Source organism: Jaculus jaculus, chromosome 2 (assembly GCF_020740685.1).
Source record: "Jaculus jaculus isolate mJacJac1 chromosome 2, mJacJac1.mat.Y.cur, whole genome shotgun sequence".
Classification (NCBI taxonomy): Eukaryota; Metazoa; Chordata; class Mammalia; order Rodentia; family Dipodidae; genus Jaculus; species Jaculus jaculus.
Window position 1 is genome coordinate 130,721,401 of NC_059103.1, and position 17,084 is coordinate 130,738,484.

At 41.6% G+C, this 17,084-nt stretch overlaps 1 protein-coding gene across 3 annotated transcripts in view; it reads left to right on the forward strand.

Moving 5' to 3' along the window:
- Nucleotides 1-17,084, forward strand: part of Chd7 (chromodomain helicase DNA binding protein 7) — a 202,830-nt gene that overhangs the window by 94,707 nt on the left and 91,039 nt on the right. For all 3 annotated transcript variants that reach the window (XM_045142576.1, XM_045142578.1, XM_045142577.1), the window contains exon 3: nt 12,831-13,252. In XM_045142576.1, coding sequence (XP_044998511.1) covers nt 12,831-13,252 — 422 coding nt within the window. The remainder of the gene's footprint in view (nt 1-12,830; nt 13,253-17,084) is intronic.

Genomic DNA, 17,084 nt, shown 5'->3' on the forward strand with positions numbered 1-17,084 from the left:
GGTTTACTTTTTGAGACAGGGTGTCATGTAGCCCAGACTGGCCTCAAATTCGATATGTAGCTAAGGGTAAACTCCACTTCCAAAATGCTGGGAGTAGACAGTGTACCACCCTGTCTGGCATAAGAGGTAGCCATATATTTCAGTGAAGAACTCCAAGAGCAGAGACATTCTGTGCGAAAGCTCTGAGGTGGAAGGGCGTATCTGCCAGTAATCAAGAAGTAGCTCAGGCTCGAGCAGGGACCTAAAGGGGAAAATTCTGGGAAATATGGCAAGGGATGTGGTAGAAGTCCATACTCCCAAGGACCTTGGTGAAGACTAGTTTTTCCTTTGAATGAGATGGGGAAGTATTGGAGGTCTTTAAGGGAGACATGGCATGATCTGATGATGGCTTTAATCTCTCACATTGTATAGCAGATAGACTGGGGTGGAAGGCAAGGCCAGACTCAAGGTCAGTTGCATTGTCCAGGCAGGTCTCCTGGGGCAGTAGGAGAGGCCATTAGAAGGGTGTCCTCTGTGCTGAATGTTACTGATGGATGGATTGGAGGTGGGTTAGAACACTAAGGCAAGGTCCAAAAGATGCCATCTTTATGGCTTCTGCTGCTGGTGGAGTAGTAACCTGCAGAGGTGGGATGGGGGAGAAGTCTGCTTAGTGCGCTTCATGATTGTGCTGCCTGTTGCCATGTCCAAGTGGTGTGTGGCGTAGATAGTTGAATGGAGAAGCCCGGAGCTCAGGGAGTTGTCTGGCTACAGGGAGGGCTTTGGGAAACACTGGCATGGTGGTGGTGTGCAGAGTGCTGCGTTGAGAGAGCCTATCCAGAAGCAGGAGGAGAAAGGAGAGGCAAAGTGGCAGGCTTGTCGCCCTGCACAGATGGAGCGATAGGTGGGAACGGCCAGAAGCCAGGCAGGAAGTTCAGGGGGAGTGGAAGGGTCACCAGGAAGATGCATGAAGCAGCAGGAATGAGCAGCTGTGTCACTGCAGCTAGCAGGTCAGGTGAAGTGAACAGCTAGGAGAGCAGTGGGGGTGGGGTCACCTTGGAGGAAGCCGCGCTGAGGAATATTAATGTGGTAGAGCAGATTCAAAGGCACTGGAGGAGTGGAAGTGAAGGCAGTGAATACTGCTGCTCTTTCAAGGACTCTTCTCTAAAGGGGAACAGAGAAGCAAGATGAGAGTGGGAGGAATATGTGTCAAGAGAAGCTCTGTAAATATCTGACATAGTGTATGGGTGGGTAGAAGGATGAGCAGGTGGGAAGAACTGGCCGGCAGGAGGCACATTAAAAAGTAGGTTGGTAGATAGTTTGGGGAGATAGCTATCTAAATTATTTCCTGAGCCAGAATGCTTCTAACTGACTGCTGTGAAGTGCTGCTGCTGCAGGGGTACCAGTGCTGGTCATCTGGGAAGGGCAGCCAAGAGCACCGTAGTTCTCCTTATGGCTTCCAGCGCTTGGGCATCTGCTGGTTCCTATCAGCACTGCTGGCCCCTGGCTCGCTGGCTATGGGAGGAATTGGGCTCCTGGAGGCTTCCGTGTCCTCATGTCCCTGAACTCAGTACCACTCCCCTGGCCAGGCCTCACAAGACCTTTCCCCACTGAACCTTTGCTTGTGACGCTTACCTGTTGTGGTGGTTTGGTTCAGGTGTCCCCATAAACTTAGGTGTTCTGAATGCTAGGTTCCCAGATAATGCAGATTTAGGAATTAACGCCTCTTGGAGGCAGTGTATTGTTGGGGACGGGTTTATGGGTGTTATAGCCACTTTCCCCTTGCCAGTGTTTGGCACACTCTCCTGTTGCTATTACCCATCTTATGTTGGCCAGGGGGTGATGTCCACCCTCTGCTCATGCCATGATGGAGCTTCCCCTCAAGTCTGCAAGCCAAAGTAAACTCCTTTTTCCCCAAAAGCTGCTCTTGGTCAGGTGATTTTTGGCAGCAATGCGAACCTGACTGCCACACTTGGGATGTCAGAGCTCACACTGAACAGCTTCCGGGGTGGCAGGGTCTCTCTTCCTTCCCTTTCTCTTCCGCTCTCCAAGTTTCATTTGTTATAGGGCTTTGCAGTTCAAATCGGGGATGGATTTTGTCTCCCTGGGCATTCATATTCTAGACATAGTGCAATGTTTAATAAAATCACTTATGGCATATTATATTAAGCGGAGCCTTAAGTTACTTAACTGTATGAGAACTGCATAGATTTTAGGTACCTACCGAAAGAGATTGTGTATAACTGAGTGTTCTGAAAGTTTTCCTTTTCTATTTTTTAAATTTTCATTGTATACGTTGAACATGGTATCATGTTTCATAAGGATATTTATATATATCATATACATTGAGCACATTCTTTCTCATGCCCCATGCTCCCCTTCTCACCCAAGTTTTTCCTTTTTTACTGAGAAAATTAAGACTTAATTTTCATTTCTAGTTCTTGAATATCTTAATCTAGCCTTTCCTAGGTTTTCAAATCAATTTTATTTTTGTGTTTATGTTAGAAACGTTCTCAATACTTCCCTCTGAAATTAGTTCCCTCATTCTGCCTTACAAATGCTTTCTTCCTTGATTTTCTTCAGATGGGAGTGGATATTATCATTGGAGCAGGGTTGAAAACAGAGACCACCCTCCTCCCAGAGGGTTTTAGATTAGCTATGTATTTGGGTTCATCTGCCTCCTCTTAGAGATGAGAGCTATGGTCAAAACTCAGAGCTCGCACTACACCCTTAAGGCTCACTTTACTATTCTTGCTCTAAGTGCATGTCTAAAGAGAGCTGTCGGCACTGGGAGAAGTATCCCTCAGTGGGAGTCTGACTCTGTCTGTCTGGTGCCCAGGTAACTGGGTGGATTGGCTGCAGAGCTCTAGCTCCTGTCCATGATGTGAGGACATCTGGATCATAAATCTATCTGCCTGTTGCTTCCTGTTTGCCTGCTGTCCTTGGGGATGTGATGGTGGCCATAGACACAAAATCCTGACAGGCTGTTCCCAGCATAATTTCTATTTACATTCCTAAATTTGCTGTTAGAGACACAAAAGAGAAAATTTTTAGATTTTAAATTAGAGAACTAGTGAGGATCGGAATATACATTAGGTGACTTTTACCTTTAAGTACAGAGCATATTTTAACAACTTTAAATGATAATGTCAAAATACCATGAAAAAATTGTTTGAGGACACATAAATACTGCTAAAGTATTCTATTGTAATGTGAAAAAGTGCATTCTTACCTACCCCCCTTAAATTTGTATTTGAAATGAGAACATGAAAAATAGTCTATCAGAAGTCACCTGAAATAATATATTTTTTAAAATGCTCTGATGTTTTGATATGAACAAGTTAACATAGAAGCAAGTTACTCAAGTACAAATCCTTAAGATAATAACATCCTTGTGGTGTTTTCAGTGTTCACATATTTTCACCCAGACACAAATATTTAAGAACCCTAGAGAAGGTTGCTGAGTGGATGACGCCGCGAAGGGCAGGCTGCACCACACAGCCGTTTAAACTCCAGCAGCTGGGTTCAGAGGGTACTGCTGTTTTATAACCGTATTTAAAAATCTGTTCCTCCTTCACTCCTTCAAACTAAGATCAGAGATATAATGGATCCCATTATAGGTAAAAGGTCTGTGACTCAGCCATCGAGCTACTCAAACTCTTGGCTGTTTTAATTGCCACCATTAAAGCTTTAGTACTTTTATCTCATAAAAATAGATATCATTGATGTAAAATGTGCGCCTATTGAAGATACATGTGTACCTCTGCCCTTATAGTTAGCTAATCAGCCATTTGAGTTTGAAGTTAGTTAGGTTTTATGCAGATGGGAACATGACAGAGATCACAGATTTGTTCTGAGTTAGCCATTTAATTTAGAAGAAATTGCACCAGTAACAAGAGCACTATCTAGCTGACGGTGTCCCATAAAGAACCTTATTTTTTTTTTATTTGCATTAAAACATTTAATTGGGGGACAATGGTGGATACTGAACCTAAAAGGATAGTATTTCCAATTCTAATATTGTGATTTCAGTGATGCAACCCCCGATTCCTTGCCTGACCCTATTTGACACATCTGGTTAAATTCAAGCATGGTAATTGGAGATCTTTTTTTCTGCTTGTCATCTGGTAGATACTTGACAAAAGTAATAGCCCTGCAATGGAGAAAACTCAAAGTGTGAAGCAAACTCCAAGAACACACTGGGAACTGAGTGTTAAAATGTGAAAAGCTAGCTTGTTGTGGGCTTTTCCTTCAGTGTGCTAGCAGGTCCCTGTCTCAGCAGAGTTGAGTTGCCTACCCATTCATGCACACCTTTCTCTGTTGTGAAAATTGCAAATAATTAATGGGTCATTTCATTAGGTGATTCTATTCTGCTGTTGATATTGTGTAACTGAATATGAGGGATTCACAGCAAACCAGTTCTAAAGCACAAATCTACATTTATGAGCTAATGTACACAGCCAGGCTTCTCTCTTGCCCAGCTGTGTAGATTCAATTATAATAATTTTCTCAGTTGCATAACATTGCTGTTTGTTTATTACTGTATTATTAGTCAGTGAATGAACCTCCCTCCTTTTGACCCCTCAGCAGTACATATAAAATGCTTAATTACTTTGGTGTCTTCTGTTTCATATGTGATTCTGGTTGGAAAAAGTCATGGGGACATAGTCTCCTTTAAGTGTTAAGCTGATTGTTTCTAATATGCAGTAAACTTATACATATATATAATATATATATATGTATATATATATACACACATACATATATATACACACACATATACATATACATATATATAAATATATGTATATATAGTTTATTTGAGAGAGCGAAACAGGGAGAGAGGGATGCGGGGGAATGGGCACAGCCTCCAGACACTGCAAACGAACTCTAGACACATGCTTCACCTTGTGCATCTGTCTTATGTGGGTTCTGGGGAATCGAACGCAGGTCCTTTGCCTTTGCAGGCAAATACCTTAACCGCTAAGCCATCTCTCCAGCCCTGTAGTAAACTTTCTTTAAGTAGAGGAGACTTTACTGTTTCTTGGACAAATTCTTAGAATTGTTTTTTACTTGAAAATAAGTTTTGTTTTATAATCTCCCTGAGTTAGTTTTAAGTGATGACTCACTAACAATGCTGTGTGCTCCAGCTTTGTAAAGGGCTATCTTGCTGTGTTAGCCATTGGGGTCTTTTTATCTCAGTCAGCTCTATCCAGGTGGAACCTTACTTTTGGCTTTCCTTGCCATGGGTCTTCTCTCTCTGGAGAAGGTAATGGGATTGTGTACATGGTAGTGGTGAAGGTGGTCAGCATAGTGGTTGAGCATATGGGCTTTGCAAAGAGGCTGCCTGTCTTCAGCCCTGCCTCTTCTTATCACTTGCTTTTTGTGAGTTAGGACAGATTTCTGACCTCTGTGAGTGCCTTAGTTGCCCCCATTTGTTAAACAGGGAATGTGAATTGGAAAGGAAACATTTTGGCATACCATTAACGCAGCATGTGTACAAAGCCACAGAGAAGTCTGTGGAAGTAAATATGTATCATAAGAGGGATGCTAGATATAAGAGATTTTAGATGAGAGTGAAAATAATAAGTATTCATTTCAATGACTTTCATGTGATATGTTACCACAAACTTTGTGACTTGAAGTCACTTACAGTTTTTTCCTGATGGCTTCAGTGGAGCAGGGGTCACCTGGGTCCACTACTCAGGGCTTGCCAGCCGTCAGTCCTGAGATCTTTTTTGGAGTCTTGACTTCAGGTCTGTTCAGGTTGTTAACAGACTCACTTCCTTTGCTGTATATTACAGGAAGCTTACTAGTTGTCACCTGAAGTCACCTTTTAGCTCCTGGAGGCTGCCTGAGTTCATGCCTGTGGTTTCTTCTCTCCATGTGATTACTAGCTTCTTCAAAGTTTTTACCTAGTGTCTTCCCTTTTCTAAAAGCATGCCTGATGAAGTCAGACTTGCTTGGAATAATCGGACCTTTTGAGTAACTCCAAACCAGTGATTTGCTCCTCTTGGTCGTCAGCCTGTGAAGTGTTTCACCTTGGCCGTTTCCATATTATGATCACTTGAACTCACCAGTCCTTCCACACTTAAGAACCATCTTATAATTCTAAAAGGTTTTTTTGTTTGTTTGTTTTCTGATTTTTTTGAGGTAGGGTCTTGTTCTAGTCCAGGCTGACCTGGAATTCACTCTATTCAGTGGCCTTGAACTCACAGCAGTCTTCCTACTTCTGCCTCCCAAATGTTAGAATTAAAGGCATGCGCCACCATGCTTGGCAGAATTCTAGAAGTTTTTTTTAGGGCCAAAGTAGTATCATTAAGCATTGCAAACTAAACTTGTTAGATTTTCAATTTCTGAATCTTGGAAAACTTGTTCTTCTGGGACCAAGTTCCACACTTCACTCTAACAATTTAAAGGTCAGATTTGCTATTGACAGTTGGGTGTGGTGGCATACACCTTTAATCCCAGCACTTGGGAGGCAGAGGTAGGAGGATCACCTTGAGTTTGAGGCCACCCTGAGACTACATAGTGAATTCCCGGTCAGCCTGGGCTAGAGTGAAACCCTACCTTGAACCTCCCTCCCCAAAAATGCTATTGACCATACTAGTACAAACAAAGTATACTGTCTTAAAATTTTTTTTTAGGGGACTGGAGAGGTGGCTTAGCAGTTAAGGCACTTTCCTGCAAAGCCTAAGGAAAGAAGTTTCTCTGGCCAATGACACAGATTTGATTTCACAGTACCCCCATAAGCCAGATGCACAAGGTGGTACATGGGTCTGGAGCTCGTTTGCAGTGGCTAGAGGCCCTGGCATGCCCTTATTCTTTCTCTCTCTCATCTACCTCGTCTTTCTCTCAAATAAACAAATTAATTAAGTTAAAAATGTTGATTTCTTGGAACAGTCCTTGGGTCAAGGTTGATCTCTGTCCACAGAATTGAATTTTGTTCCTGTCAAACAGAAGGGGGTTCAAACAAATAAATCCTACCTTATATGTCAGTGTTACAGTCTTAGAAATAAGGCCATTATGATTTGGGGAAAAGATAGTAAGCTGCTCCCTAGGGTTGGAGAACTCCACAGCCACCTGTCTACCTGAAGTTCACCACTCTGGGGGTGCCCAGTCATGTTTCAGAGCTTTTCAGAGGAATCTAGGTCAAGTACTTGGGTTTTGTAGCTACATCTTTGTTAAAAATCCTGGTTCCATTGCTCTTGCCACATGACTTGGGCTAAGTTAATTTTAAGGCTTTCATTTTCCCCTGTATAATGCAGCAATAGCAACACCCATTGGGCATCTTCAGAGAAGAGGCACTAAATGGTTGAAAGAGAAACAGCTCACTGCAGTTCCTGAGATGGCTTCAGGACTGCCTGTACTTTGGTGCCTATCCTTGAACACCAGGGCATGGCCTCAGTTTCCTATCTCCCAGGAGTGCTAGACCACAACTTTGGGAACCCAACAACACTCCAGGGCTATAGGGCAAGTATAGTAACCAGCCCAAGTAGTGGGGTACAGAGAAGATGCAAGAAAGGAAGAGCAGAGTGTAGCAGTAGGAGAGTAAAAGGACAGGGTACAAACACCCTGTGCTCCACTCTTGAATATATAAAGATGCTCAAGACTCTCTGTCTGCCTTAAAACTTCAGCTTTAATTTTAACTCACTTGATTGACCATTCAGCATTTTGGCTCTATTACTACAAAGTTTGCTTGTAAGTTAGGTGCCACAAAAGTGGCTCATGCTAGTGTTCACGATTTTGTTTGTATGGTTGTGTGGTGATTCTCTCTGCATTCAGATGCCAGCATGGCAGTATACTCTTAGCTACTTGGGAGGCTGAGGCAGGAGGATCACAAGTTCAAGGCTAGCTTGGGCAATTTAGCAAGACCTATAAAGTAAAATAGAAATGTAGAACACCTGTTTATGTAGAGCCTGTGCAAGGTACTGGGTTCAGTCTCCAGTACCCTTCTTGCCCCACTAGATAGTCCTCAGGTGACTTTAGCAGTAATATAAAAAAATTCAACTTTGACATTTAATATGAAATAAATCTTAATATAAATAACTGTTTTGATAGTTCAGAGCTCATTATGCCTAACATGCTATTTCTTCTGACTATGTTGATAGTGTAACAAATTGTACAAGCCATCCTTAGGATGACAGTAACATTCCTATTTAACCCCTAACAGTGACTTAAATTGAGCATAAAAATACTACCAATTCAGTGAACTACCTCATTGTATTTTATATAAAAATTGTATTTGTTCATTGAGTCTTATTAGTCTGATAAGAAAAGATACTACACTTGATTTAGTTAGAAGGTTGAGAAGTAGAGTTCTTAGAGCTATATGCTGTTTTTTAGAATCTTTCATAGCCACTGGTGTGGAGACAGAATATACACACAGAGACACATTCCTGTTTGACAGTGGATTTGTCCTGCTTTAGGCCATATCAGTACAATCCAAACTGCATTTTGAAGAACAATTTTTAATCAAGATAGTTTTGAAAGAGGGAGATGTGATGGTTAAATATCTCTAGCATCTAATATGTTGAAGACCAAAGCTGGAGTCTGATGTGTATAGACAGGCACTGTCTTATTTTCCCATATCATTTCACCTGTGAATAAATTTCTATCCTGTCCATTCTAGTTTTGTGCAAGATACCTTATTTGTATGTTTTTAATTTATATGCTATGAACAGTAATGTATAAAACAATTAGCTTATAATGATTTTTATTTTTTATGAGGTAGGGTCTCTCTCTAGCCCAAGCTAACCTAGAATTCACTATGTAGTTTCAGGGTGGCCTCGAACTCACCACAATGCTCCTACCTCTGCTTCCCCAAGTGCTAGGATTAAAGGCGTGCATCACCATGCCCAGCTTATGGTGATTTTTTGATGAATAATGTACTTTGTGTCATTTTTACTCAGCATTCAATTATTAGTCAACAGTTTAAGTCCCAAAAGTTCATGATTTTTAAAATATTTTTTTAAAGATTGAAAATTTTCATACATGCACATACTGTAATTTGATCATAATCCCATCTCATTACTTTCTTTGCCCCCTCCCATTCCTGTTGAACTGAAGCCCTTCTTTTCACCTAGTTCCTCTTCTCTTTTGATGGCTTCTTCCCTTTCTTGCATCACCCATGGTGAAATGTTGATGTGCAGGTCACCACAGCTAACAACCACTCTGAGTTCACCAGTGCTGAGGTCCCTTCATGTCTAGAGGATAGTGCCCCAAAGTACTCATTTCTACCTTCTGACTCTTACAGTGTTTGTGCCCTCTCTTCAGGTGTGTTCCCTGAGCCTTGGAGGGCTGGAGATGTCTCATTTAGAGCTGAGTACTCAGCAGTCACCGATTGACAGCACTTTGGCGAGTTTTGAGTCTCTCCATGATCCACTGCCTTCTGCAGAAAGAAGCTTCTCTGGCCAATGACACAGTGCTTATATATTTCATATTATGCCAAGAGGCATATGGGATTATGATAGAAATGTCATGTAGAAGTCATACAGGGTGTATTTAAAACCACATTTAGTACCTAACATTTCTCATATTTGGTTTAGTAACTGAGAGGTTTTAGGAATGCCCTATATGGTAATATCAGATGTTAATGGCATTGATTACCCGCCAGGCAGTGGGAATTGATGAGAAAATGTCTGCTATAAAATTAAATAGCATTAAAGATGACTGTACCATGCATCTGGTGGGGGTGGCATGGGACGCTGGGCCTGAGAGACTTTGTTGGAATATTGCTGGGAGCTCCAGGTTTTCTTCCCCCACATGATTAAGGCAGGCCATCTGTTCTTTGTTAAATGTTTACAAAAACAGCTTTTCTCTAAAAGATTTAAGGAGATGTAGGTCTAGTAAACACTATAATATTTCCGCACACCTTTTTCACCCTCTTTCAGATAGTAAAACATAGTTCTCCTGCATTTCAAACAAGATATAGTACTTCCGTTTATATTTAGTCTTTACTTTTTTCTTCCTTATGGAAGAGTTAAATTTTTTTGTTTTTTACTGAGTTATTAATTTATAGCCCCATAAATGTGTGCTGAGGAAGCTTCTGGGAAGCTAGTATTCTATTACTAAAGTAGATTAAAGTCAAGTACATATACCTGGTACTAATTTACTATTGTAAATTGTACCCATCTCATAGACGTTCCTTTTTGCTTTCCTTTCAAGGAACATTTTTTTCTTCCATTTTCTGAAAAAGTAGATTCTCCCAAGTAAGTTTGATTTCTATGTCTCTTGAAAAATAGATGTCTGTTTTTCCCTTCAATTACATTAGAAAATAACATGTGCATTTAAGTTGTTTATATATAATGAAGCACTTCTGTCAAGTTTTAGTAATGCTTAGACAGTACCTAAAGCTGAGGTCATTTGGGGTTCCACAATGTCTGAGATGGAAAACGAGGGCCAGGGGATGATTCTTCAGTGTTTGTTTTCACTTTGAAAATGGGACAAAACCCGTGGAGCTTTTCTAAAATGCCTCTGGACATGGTGTTAGAAATGGTAAGTGGACATATGATCTTAGGAAACCTAGGTTCAGAGCTTAGTTCCATACTTTATGTTGCCTTGGGTGCCACTTGGCCTCTTGGGAATCATATTTTCTATCTGTAAGGAGATAAATCACTGCATTTTTGCAATATTCATGAAAATTTATACATAATCCCAGTGTATGCTTCAGATAGATGCTCAGTAAATGGGTGTTATATTGGGATCTGATTTCTGTTACCTGATTTTTAAAAAACATTTTATTTTTATTTATTTCCTTGACAGAGAAAGATGGGGGGGGGGAGACAGAATGAGAATGGGCACACCAGGGCCTCAAGCCACTCCATACGAACTCCAGATGCATGCACCCCATTGTGCATCTGGCTAACGTGGGTCCTGGGGAACCAAGCCTGGGTCCTTTTTCTTTGCAGGCAAACACCTTAACCATTAAGCTATCCCTCCAGCCCCTGTTACCTGATTTGCTTTTTCAAGGTAGGGTCTCACTCTAGCTCAGGCTGACCTGGAATCCACTCTGCATTCTCAGGGTGGCCCTGAACTTACAGCGATCCTCCTACCTCTGCCTCCTGAGTGCTGGGATTAAAGGTGTGCTCCACCATGCCCGGCTTGTTACCTGATTTTTAAAAAAAATTTTATTGTTTATTTTTATTTATTTATTTGAAAGTGATGGACAGAGAGAGAGAGGAAGAGGCAGATGGCGGGGGGGGGGGGAGAATGGGTGTGCCAGGGCCTCCAGCCACTGCAAACGAACTCCAGATGCATGCACCCCCTTGTGCATTTGGCTAACGTGGGTCCTGGAGAATCGAGCCTCGAACCAGTGTCCTCAGGCTTCACAGGCAAGCGCTTAACCACTACGCCATCTCTCCAGCCCTTACCTGATATTTAATGTCTGATTTTAACACTCCTTTGTACATAGTAAACCTTGGCTTATACTGTGTTACTCTTGAGTCTCTATGGGAGTGGCTTGGGCTCCCTTCCTAACTGCCTAGTGTTTTAAAGTTGTGTGGCGTATAAGCTTTGATGTCACTCTTGTCACCTACAATCTATACATCCTTGGTATCTTAGTTTATCATTGTCCTCAACTATAAAATCAGAAAGAGCATTATCGTAGCTCCCAAGGCTGGCATGAGGATTCCATGATGCTGAGGGTGTAAAGCACCTGCCTCGTACACAGGAAGGTTGTTCACTTCAACTGGTATCACATGCCCAGGAAGATGCATATGAAAAAGGCACAAGAGTAGCAGCTCAAATTAAATATTTTCAAGTATTTTTTGAAATGTAAAGGTTCTTTACACATGATAACTTACTGTCTGAGCCATAATCCCACCCTGTCCTGATTTTGCTTGTGGACTATGAGGCCTTTACATACAGCAGTCACTTCACTTTGATCTCAGCAGACCACTGAGCACCTCATGCATTTCTGCTTTTTCTACTGTCCTGTTTCTAGTAAATGTCAAGGATCTCCCGTGAAGCATATTAAATTAACTGTTTATGTTCTTTCTTCTTCAGTGAAATTTCAAAAGCTAATGCTTTAAGAAGAAAAAGATTGTCTTATATTTCATATCATTTCAAAAGAAACTTAATGGGCTGGTGAGATGGCTCAGCAGTTAAAGCACTTGTCTGCAAAGCCAAAGGACCCAGGTTCAATTTCCCAGTGCCCATGTAAAGCCAGAGGCACAAAGTGACGCATGCATCTGGAGTTGTTTCCAATGGCTGAAGGCCCTGGTGCGCCCATTCTCCCTCCCTCCCTCCCTCTCTCCATATATATGCTTGCAAATAAATAAAAAAATATTCAAAAGAAACTTAACCAATGCAGAATCATTGTTTTGATATGTAACTTAATTCAATGTTTTAATGTCCCTTAAATCATAGATGACCTATGTATACAATGATTGTTGTATTTATATATATTTTGATTTCATTCTTTGTAGTATCAGAATCTTGCAGTGTTGGATGTACTCGTTCTTTAAAAAATACCTCCCCCGTGAGTTCTCATTCTCACCTGGGGGAAGAACTCTGCTTACTAAGAATCTGCTGGCTGCCACTGTCATGTTTTCCACCATTCCTCACTCAGTGTGCTTCAGAAGTACCCATGCTCTAGTGGAATACCTTCCTGCACTCTTACTTATGGATTAATAAGTTGATATTTAATCTGTTTGTTACGTAAAAGCTTTCCTCTTAAATGACTTTTTATTTTTGGATGAGAGTAAACAATAGATTCCTCAACCATATAGTTGGAAACAATTTGCTACCTGAGTATAGAATGAAATTTCTAAAATGTCATCTACTAACTTTTAGGAACTTTTTTTTCTATGGAGAATGATAAACTAATTTCAATTCCCATTTGTGTCTCTCAGCATTCTCCGTCGGAGCCCTTTCTAGAGAAACCGGTGCCGGATATGACTCAGGTTAGTGGACCGAATGCTCAGCTGGTGAAGAGTGATGATTACCTGCCATCACTAGAACAGCAACCACAGCAAAAGAAGAAGAAAAAGAAAAACAACCACATTGTTGCAGAGGAGTCCAGTAAAAGTTTTGGTAAAGCTGACTTTCCTCACGGGGTTTCTAACCAAGAACTAAATAGGAACTCACTGGATGGGTCGCAAGATGAAAAGAAGAAAAAGAAAAGGCCGAAGGCAAGAAAAGATCTGAAGGAACCTAAAGAACCCAAGGAGAAAAAAGAGCCCAAGACCCCCAAAGCCCCTACGATGCCCAAAGAGCCAAAGGAAAAGAAAGCAAAAACTGCCACGCCAAAACCCAAATCCAGCAAAAAGTCAAGGTAGGCCACAGACAGTGATGACAGAATGAGCCCCTGACAGGTTGGGGCTGATCTAGGGAAGGGGCCTGCTTATTTTCAGCATCATTGATCTGTGCCTTTCACTGATAGTCAAACTGCAATGTTCATGCATTCTGAAATTCAGGACTTGATTATTATGAGCTGTTGACTTAGAGCCTTTACTGGATAAATATTTCTATTTCAAAACCAGCCTTTCCATCTTCTTTTAAGAACTACATCTCCACTGTCTAACTGAATAGGAAGGATTATGGAAGAAAGGAAGGTCACTGTATGTCACTAAGCATTTCAGCCTTGTTTCCCAGAATTTGAAAGAGAATTAATTCTCTCCACTGGCAGGGTAAGCCTTCCAGGGACAGATTGAAATCCTTGGGGGCAGCATGGGAGAAATCCAGTAGCACTCATCCATTAGATATGCCTTCAAGAACAGTATGTCTTTAAGGTAATAAGAGAGAGTATCCTTCTTTACTCCATATACCCCACCAAATCTTTGACCCCCCAGAAGGCATATTTATTCAGTAAGAAAATCCAAGAGAAGACATTGAAGACTAATTTTTTTCATTTGTACTGAGTATTTCTAACAACTGTTCTGAACCAGTTCCAAACATCTGAATCTATTTTTCAGAATATGGCTCATGTTATAAAATATAGTTTCCAGATGGAAGTATGGTCAGACTTGGTTAATCTGAGCCTGTTTGCACACTTGGTTAGAAAACATGCCCCACCCTCTGCCCCCATGGCATGTGTAAATGTGTGTGGACATAACTGCAATTGCCTTGAACTTTCTGAGAGTGTTGGCACTAATCCTTTTACTAGTAGTTTGTGTCCTGGGTACGTGTGCAGGCACACCAGTATCATAAAGGAAATGCTGATGAGAAAGCCAAAGGACTATTTTCCAGCCTCCTGCTGGAATTATGCTCAACACTCTCATCACTTTGTCTTTACTATTGAGCTCTTTATTCCTCGATATATAGCTTTTTAATTGAAAACGTTTTCTACTTATGAGCATTCTTCTAAAAACCATCACATAATCTTTTTTATTCAAGAGACATTTTATTAAGTGCTTATTATTTTTAGATAGTGTTTTAAGTGTTGGGAATATAATGATGAGTAATTAAGAGGCAGTTATGAATTTCGGTCTGATGTGTTGTTTTTAAAACAATATTCAGTGGTCTAAATCTAAATATTGTGCTTTTTGCAGGAAGAAATGCATGTTTGTTTCTCCCACAGAGAAAGAAGTCAAAGCAAAACCTGAAAAAGAATGTTCTCTTTGTCTTAAAACGTAGATGCGTGTATTCTACTGAGACTTTGGAATTCAGAAATAAAGTACCAGTATCAATTTTAGTATCAAGAATATCTAGCTTCAGAAATAATGTCATAAATTTCTAAGTAGGTTCCCTCAAGCTCCAAGTCTACATCAGACTGGCCTTGTGTTTTAGAACCTATGCTCAGTCACTAAAGTCTTTGATGTGTAAGCATGAAGATAGAGTTCAGGCTTCTGGTGCCACATGAAAAGCTAGTCTTGATGCATGCTTATAATCCCAGTGCTGGGATGGTCACTGACCAGCTAGTCTAGATGAATCAGTGAGTTCTAGGTTCAATGAGAACCCCATCTCAAAACCCAAACAAACAAACAACAACAAAAACCCATTTGATGAAGACATTTATCATCAACCTCTGGCCTCCACAGACAGGCACACTCATGCCCCTCCCCATACAAACAATCCCCAGCATTTACTTAAACCTGTCCTTACCTCTTGTAGGGTACTTTGGGGGGCAGATATTGAAATGCCGTTAGTTAACATAGAACCATATGGAAACTCCAAAAGCTACTGTTTACACCCAGGCGGGTCAGCAGTGGGTGTGCCAGGCCTGTTTGGTTTAAATACAGACTTTGTGGTCATCCGGAGCAGGCTCCTGGGCGGCAGCTCAGCTGTCCGGGGGCATGAATTGGAGTCTGTATGGAGTGTTTGGCATTGCTGAATTTCTGTTAGGACTGCACACACACTTGTGGTAGGAAAAAGAAGGGTATATTTTTTCCTGGGAAGAAAGCATTGTGTCCCCGCACACCCCCCCCCCCCCCACTCCATTGCTTTTCACTTTTGTTTTCAGGGTATTCTCTGTAGGCAACAGTTGTCTTTATCCTTTGTGGTTTGCATAGACCTGACTGGAACACCTCCTGGTGTGTGTGGAGCTGTGCAGGGAAAGAGCCCATGCACTGTGCCCCAGAGACTTAGTAGACCTTGCTGGGGTGAGGCTGGGCAGAAAGTTGGTGGCACCTTTGTTTGCTGTGATGACCTTGCCACTTGCTGATTCACAGTGAGGCACAGAGTGGCAGTGGCAGGGAGCAAGGACAGCTTCCCTGTTGTTGATGGTCTTCTAGGGCTGCCTGTACAAATACAGGGTAATTGCATTGGAATGTGAAGTAAATTAACAAAACAAGCCATTGTTCTGTTAAATCACATTGTTACTGTTGGTCAGATGAATTGAGTATGTCAGTTGTGTTTCTCTTGTTCTGATGTCTATAAGAAAATAGCATCCTTGAGTCAAGGATAGCAAGAATGCACACGACTACATGTAAATTCCGACTAGCATAGCAGAATAATTATGTAAATTGAATATGCGGTGATGAAGGTAATAGGGGGTTTGGGTTATGCTAGTGCTGGGGTTGAATTTCCATAGCAGTTTGCTTTGAAGCACACTGGAATACAACAGTGGCAATTTTGTTTTGCAAAATGTTATGTGATACCAGTTATTTCCATCCTTGAATAAGTTAACTTGATGAATTTGTTTATACAGAAAATAATTTTCCTACAGAGGGCTGAACCAGGGGGGATAAACAGGAGTCAAATGGAAGATTTAGCCTAGCATGTCTCACATCTTTGCTCTGCAGCCCTCTACACTGGTACGGTTGGAGTGATTGTACACACAGATGTGCTGTCCTTTGAGCGGGTGGTAAATTGACCCACTGGTGGTCTGGCTGTCTGCATTATGTCACTGCTAGAGAAAGAGCTTGGTCTGTGCCATTCTTGTAACCTTCCTAATAAAGGACAGGAGGTGGGTGGCTGCTGTCGGAATGGGCTTTCTCCTAGGTCTTCATGGCAACTTCCTCACTCCTGAGCAGCCCGCTTAGTCCTATAAGGAGGCAAATCTTTTTTATTTGTAGCTCTTACCAGAGAACTGGACCCTTTTGCAACCAAAATGGAATTACATGTGTCTTTCCTATGCTGGAGAGCCTAAAAGAATCTGTCTAAAAGCTGTTGCATAGAATGAGATTGAAATAAACAAAAATGTTAATCTCAAAAAAAAAATCATAGCAGTGAGAGAAAGTATGTCACTTCTGGGCCATGTTCCTCTTTTCTAGAGAGATAGCCTATATTCTCATTCTTCTTTCTCTTTTTACTTGAAAGAATTTTTTTCCCCCCCGAGAAAGGGTCGCTCTCTAGCCCAGGCTGACCTGGGATTCACTCTGTCATCTCAGGCTGACCTCGAGCTCACAGAGATCCTCCTACCTCTGCCTCCCAAGTGCTGGGATTAAAGGTGTGAGCCACCACAGCTACCACGCCCAACTTGAAATACATTTTTCATGCTGTTTTCAGTGTTCGACCTAGGTCTCTTCTAACTTTCAAATGTTAGCTCTTAATGTGGACAATAAAGGCCAAGACCTTTGTGATGTGGAGAGGATGCCATTGTGCGTAGGGAAGGAGTCCTGAGCAGAACGAGGAGGCCTGCATTCTTCTGTCCGCGCAGTTTTTGTTGTGCATGCATGGGCCCTGCATTTGTAGGAATTGCTTCCTTTGAAAGCCCCCTGAAGGAT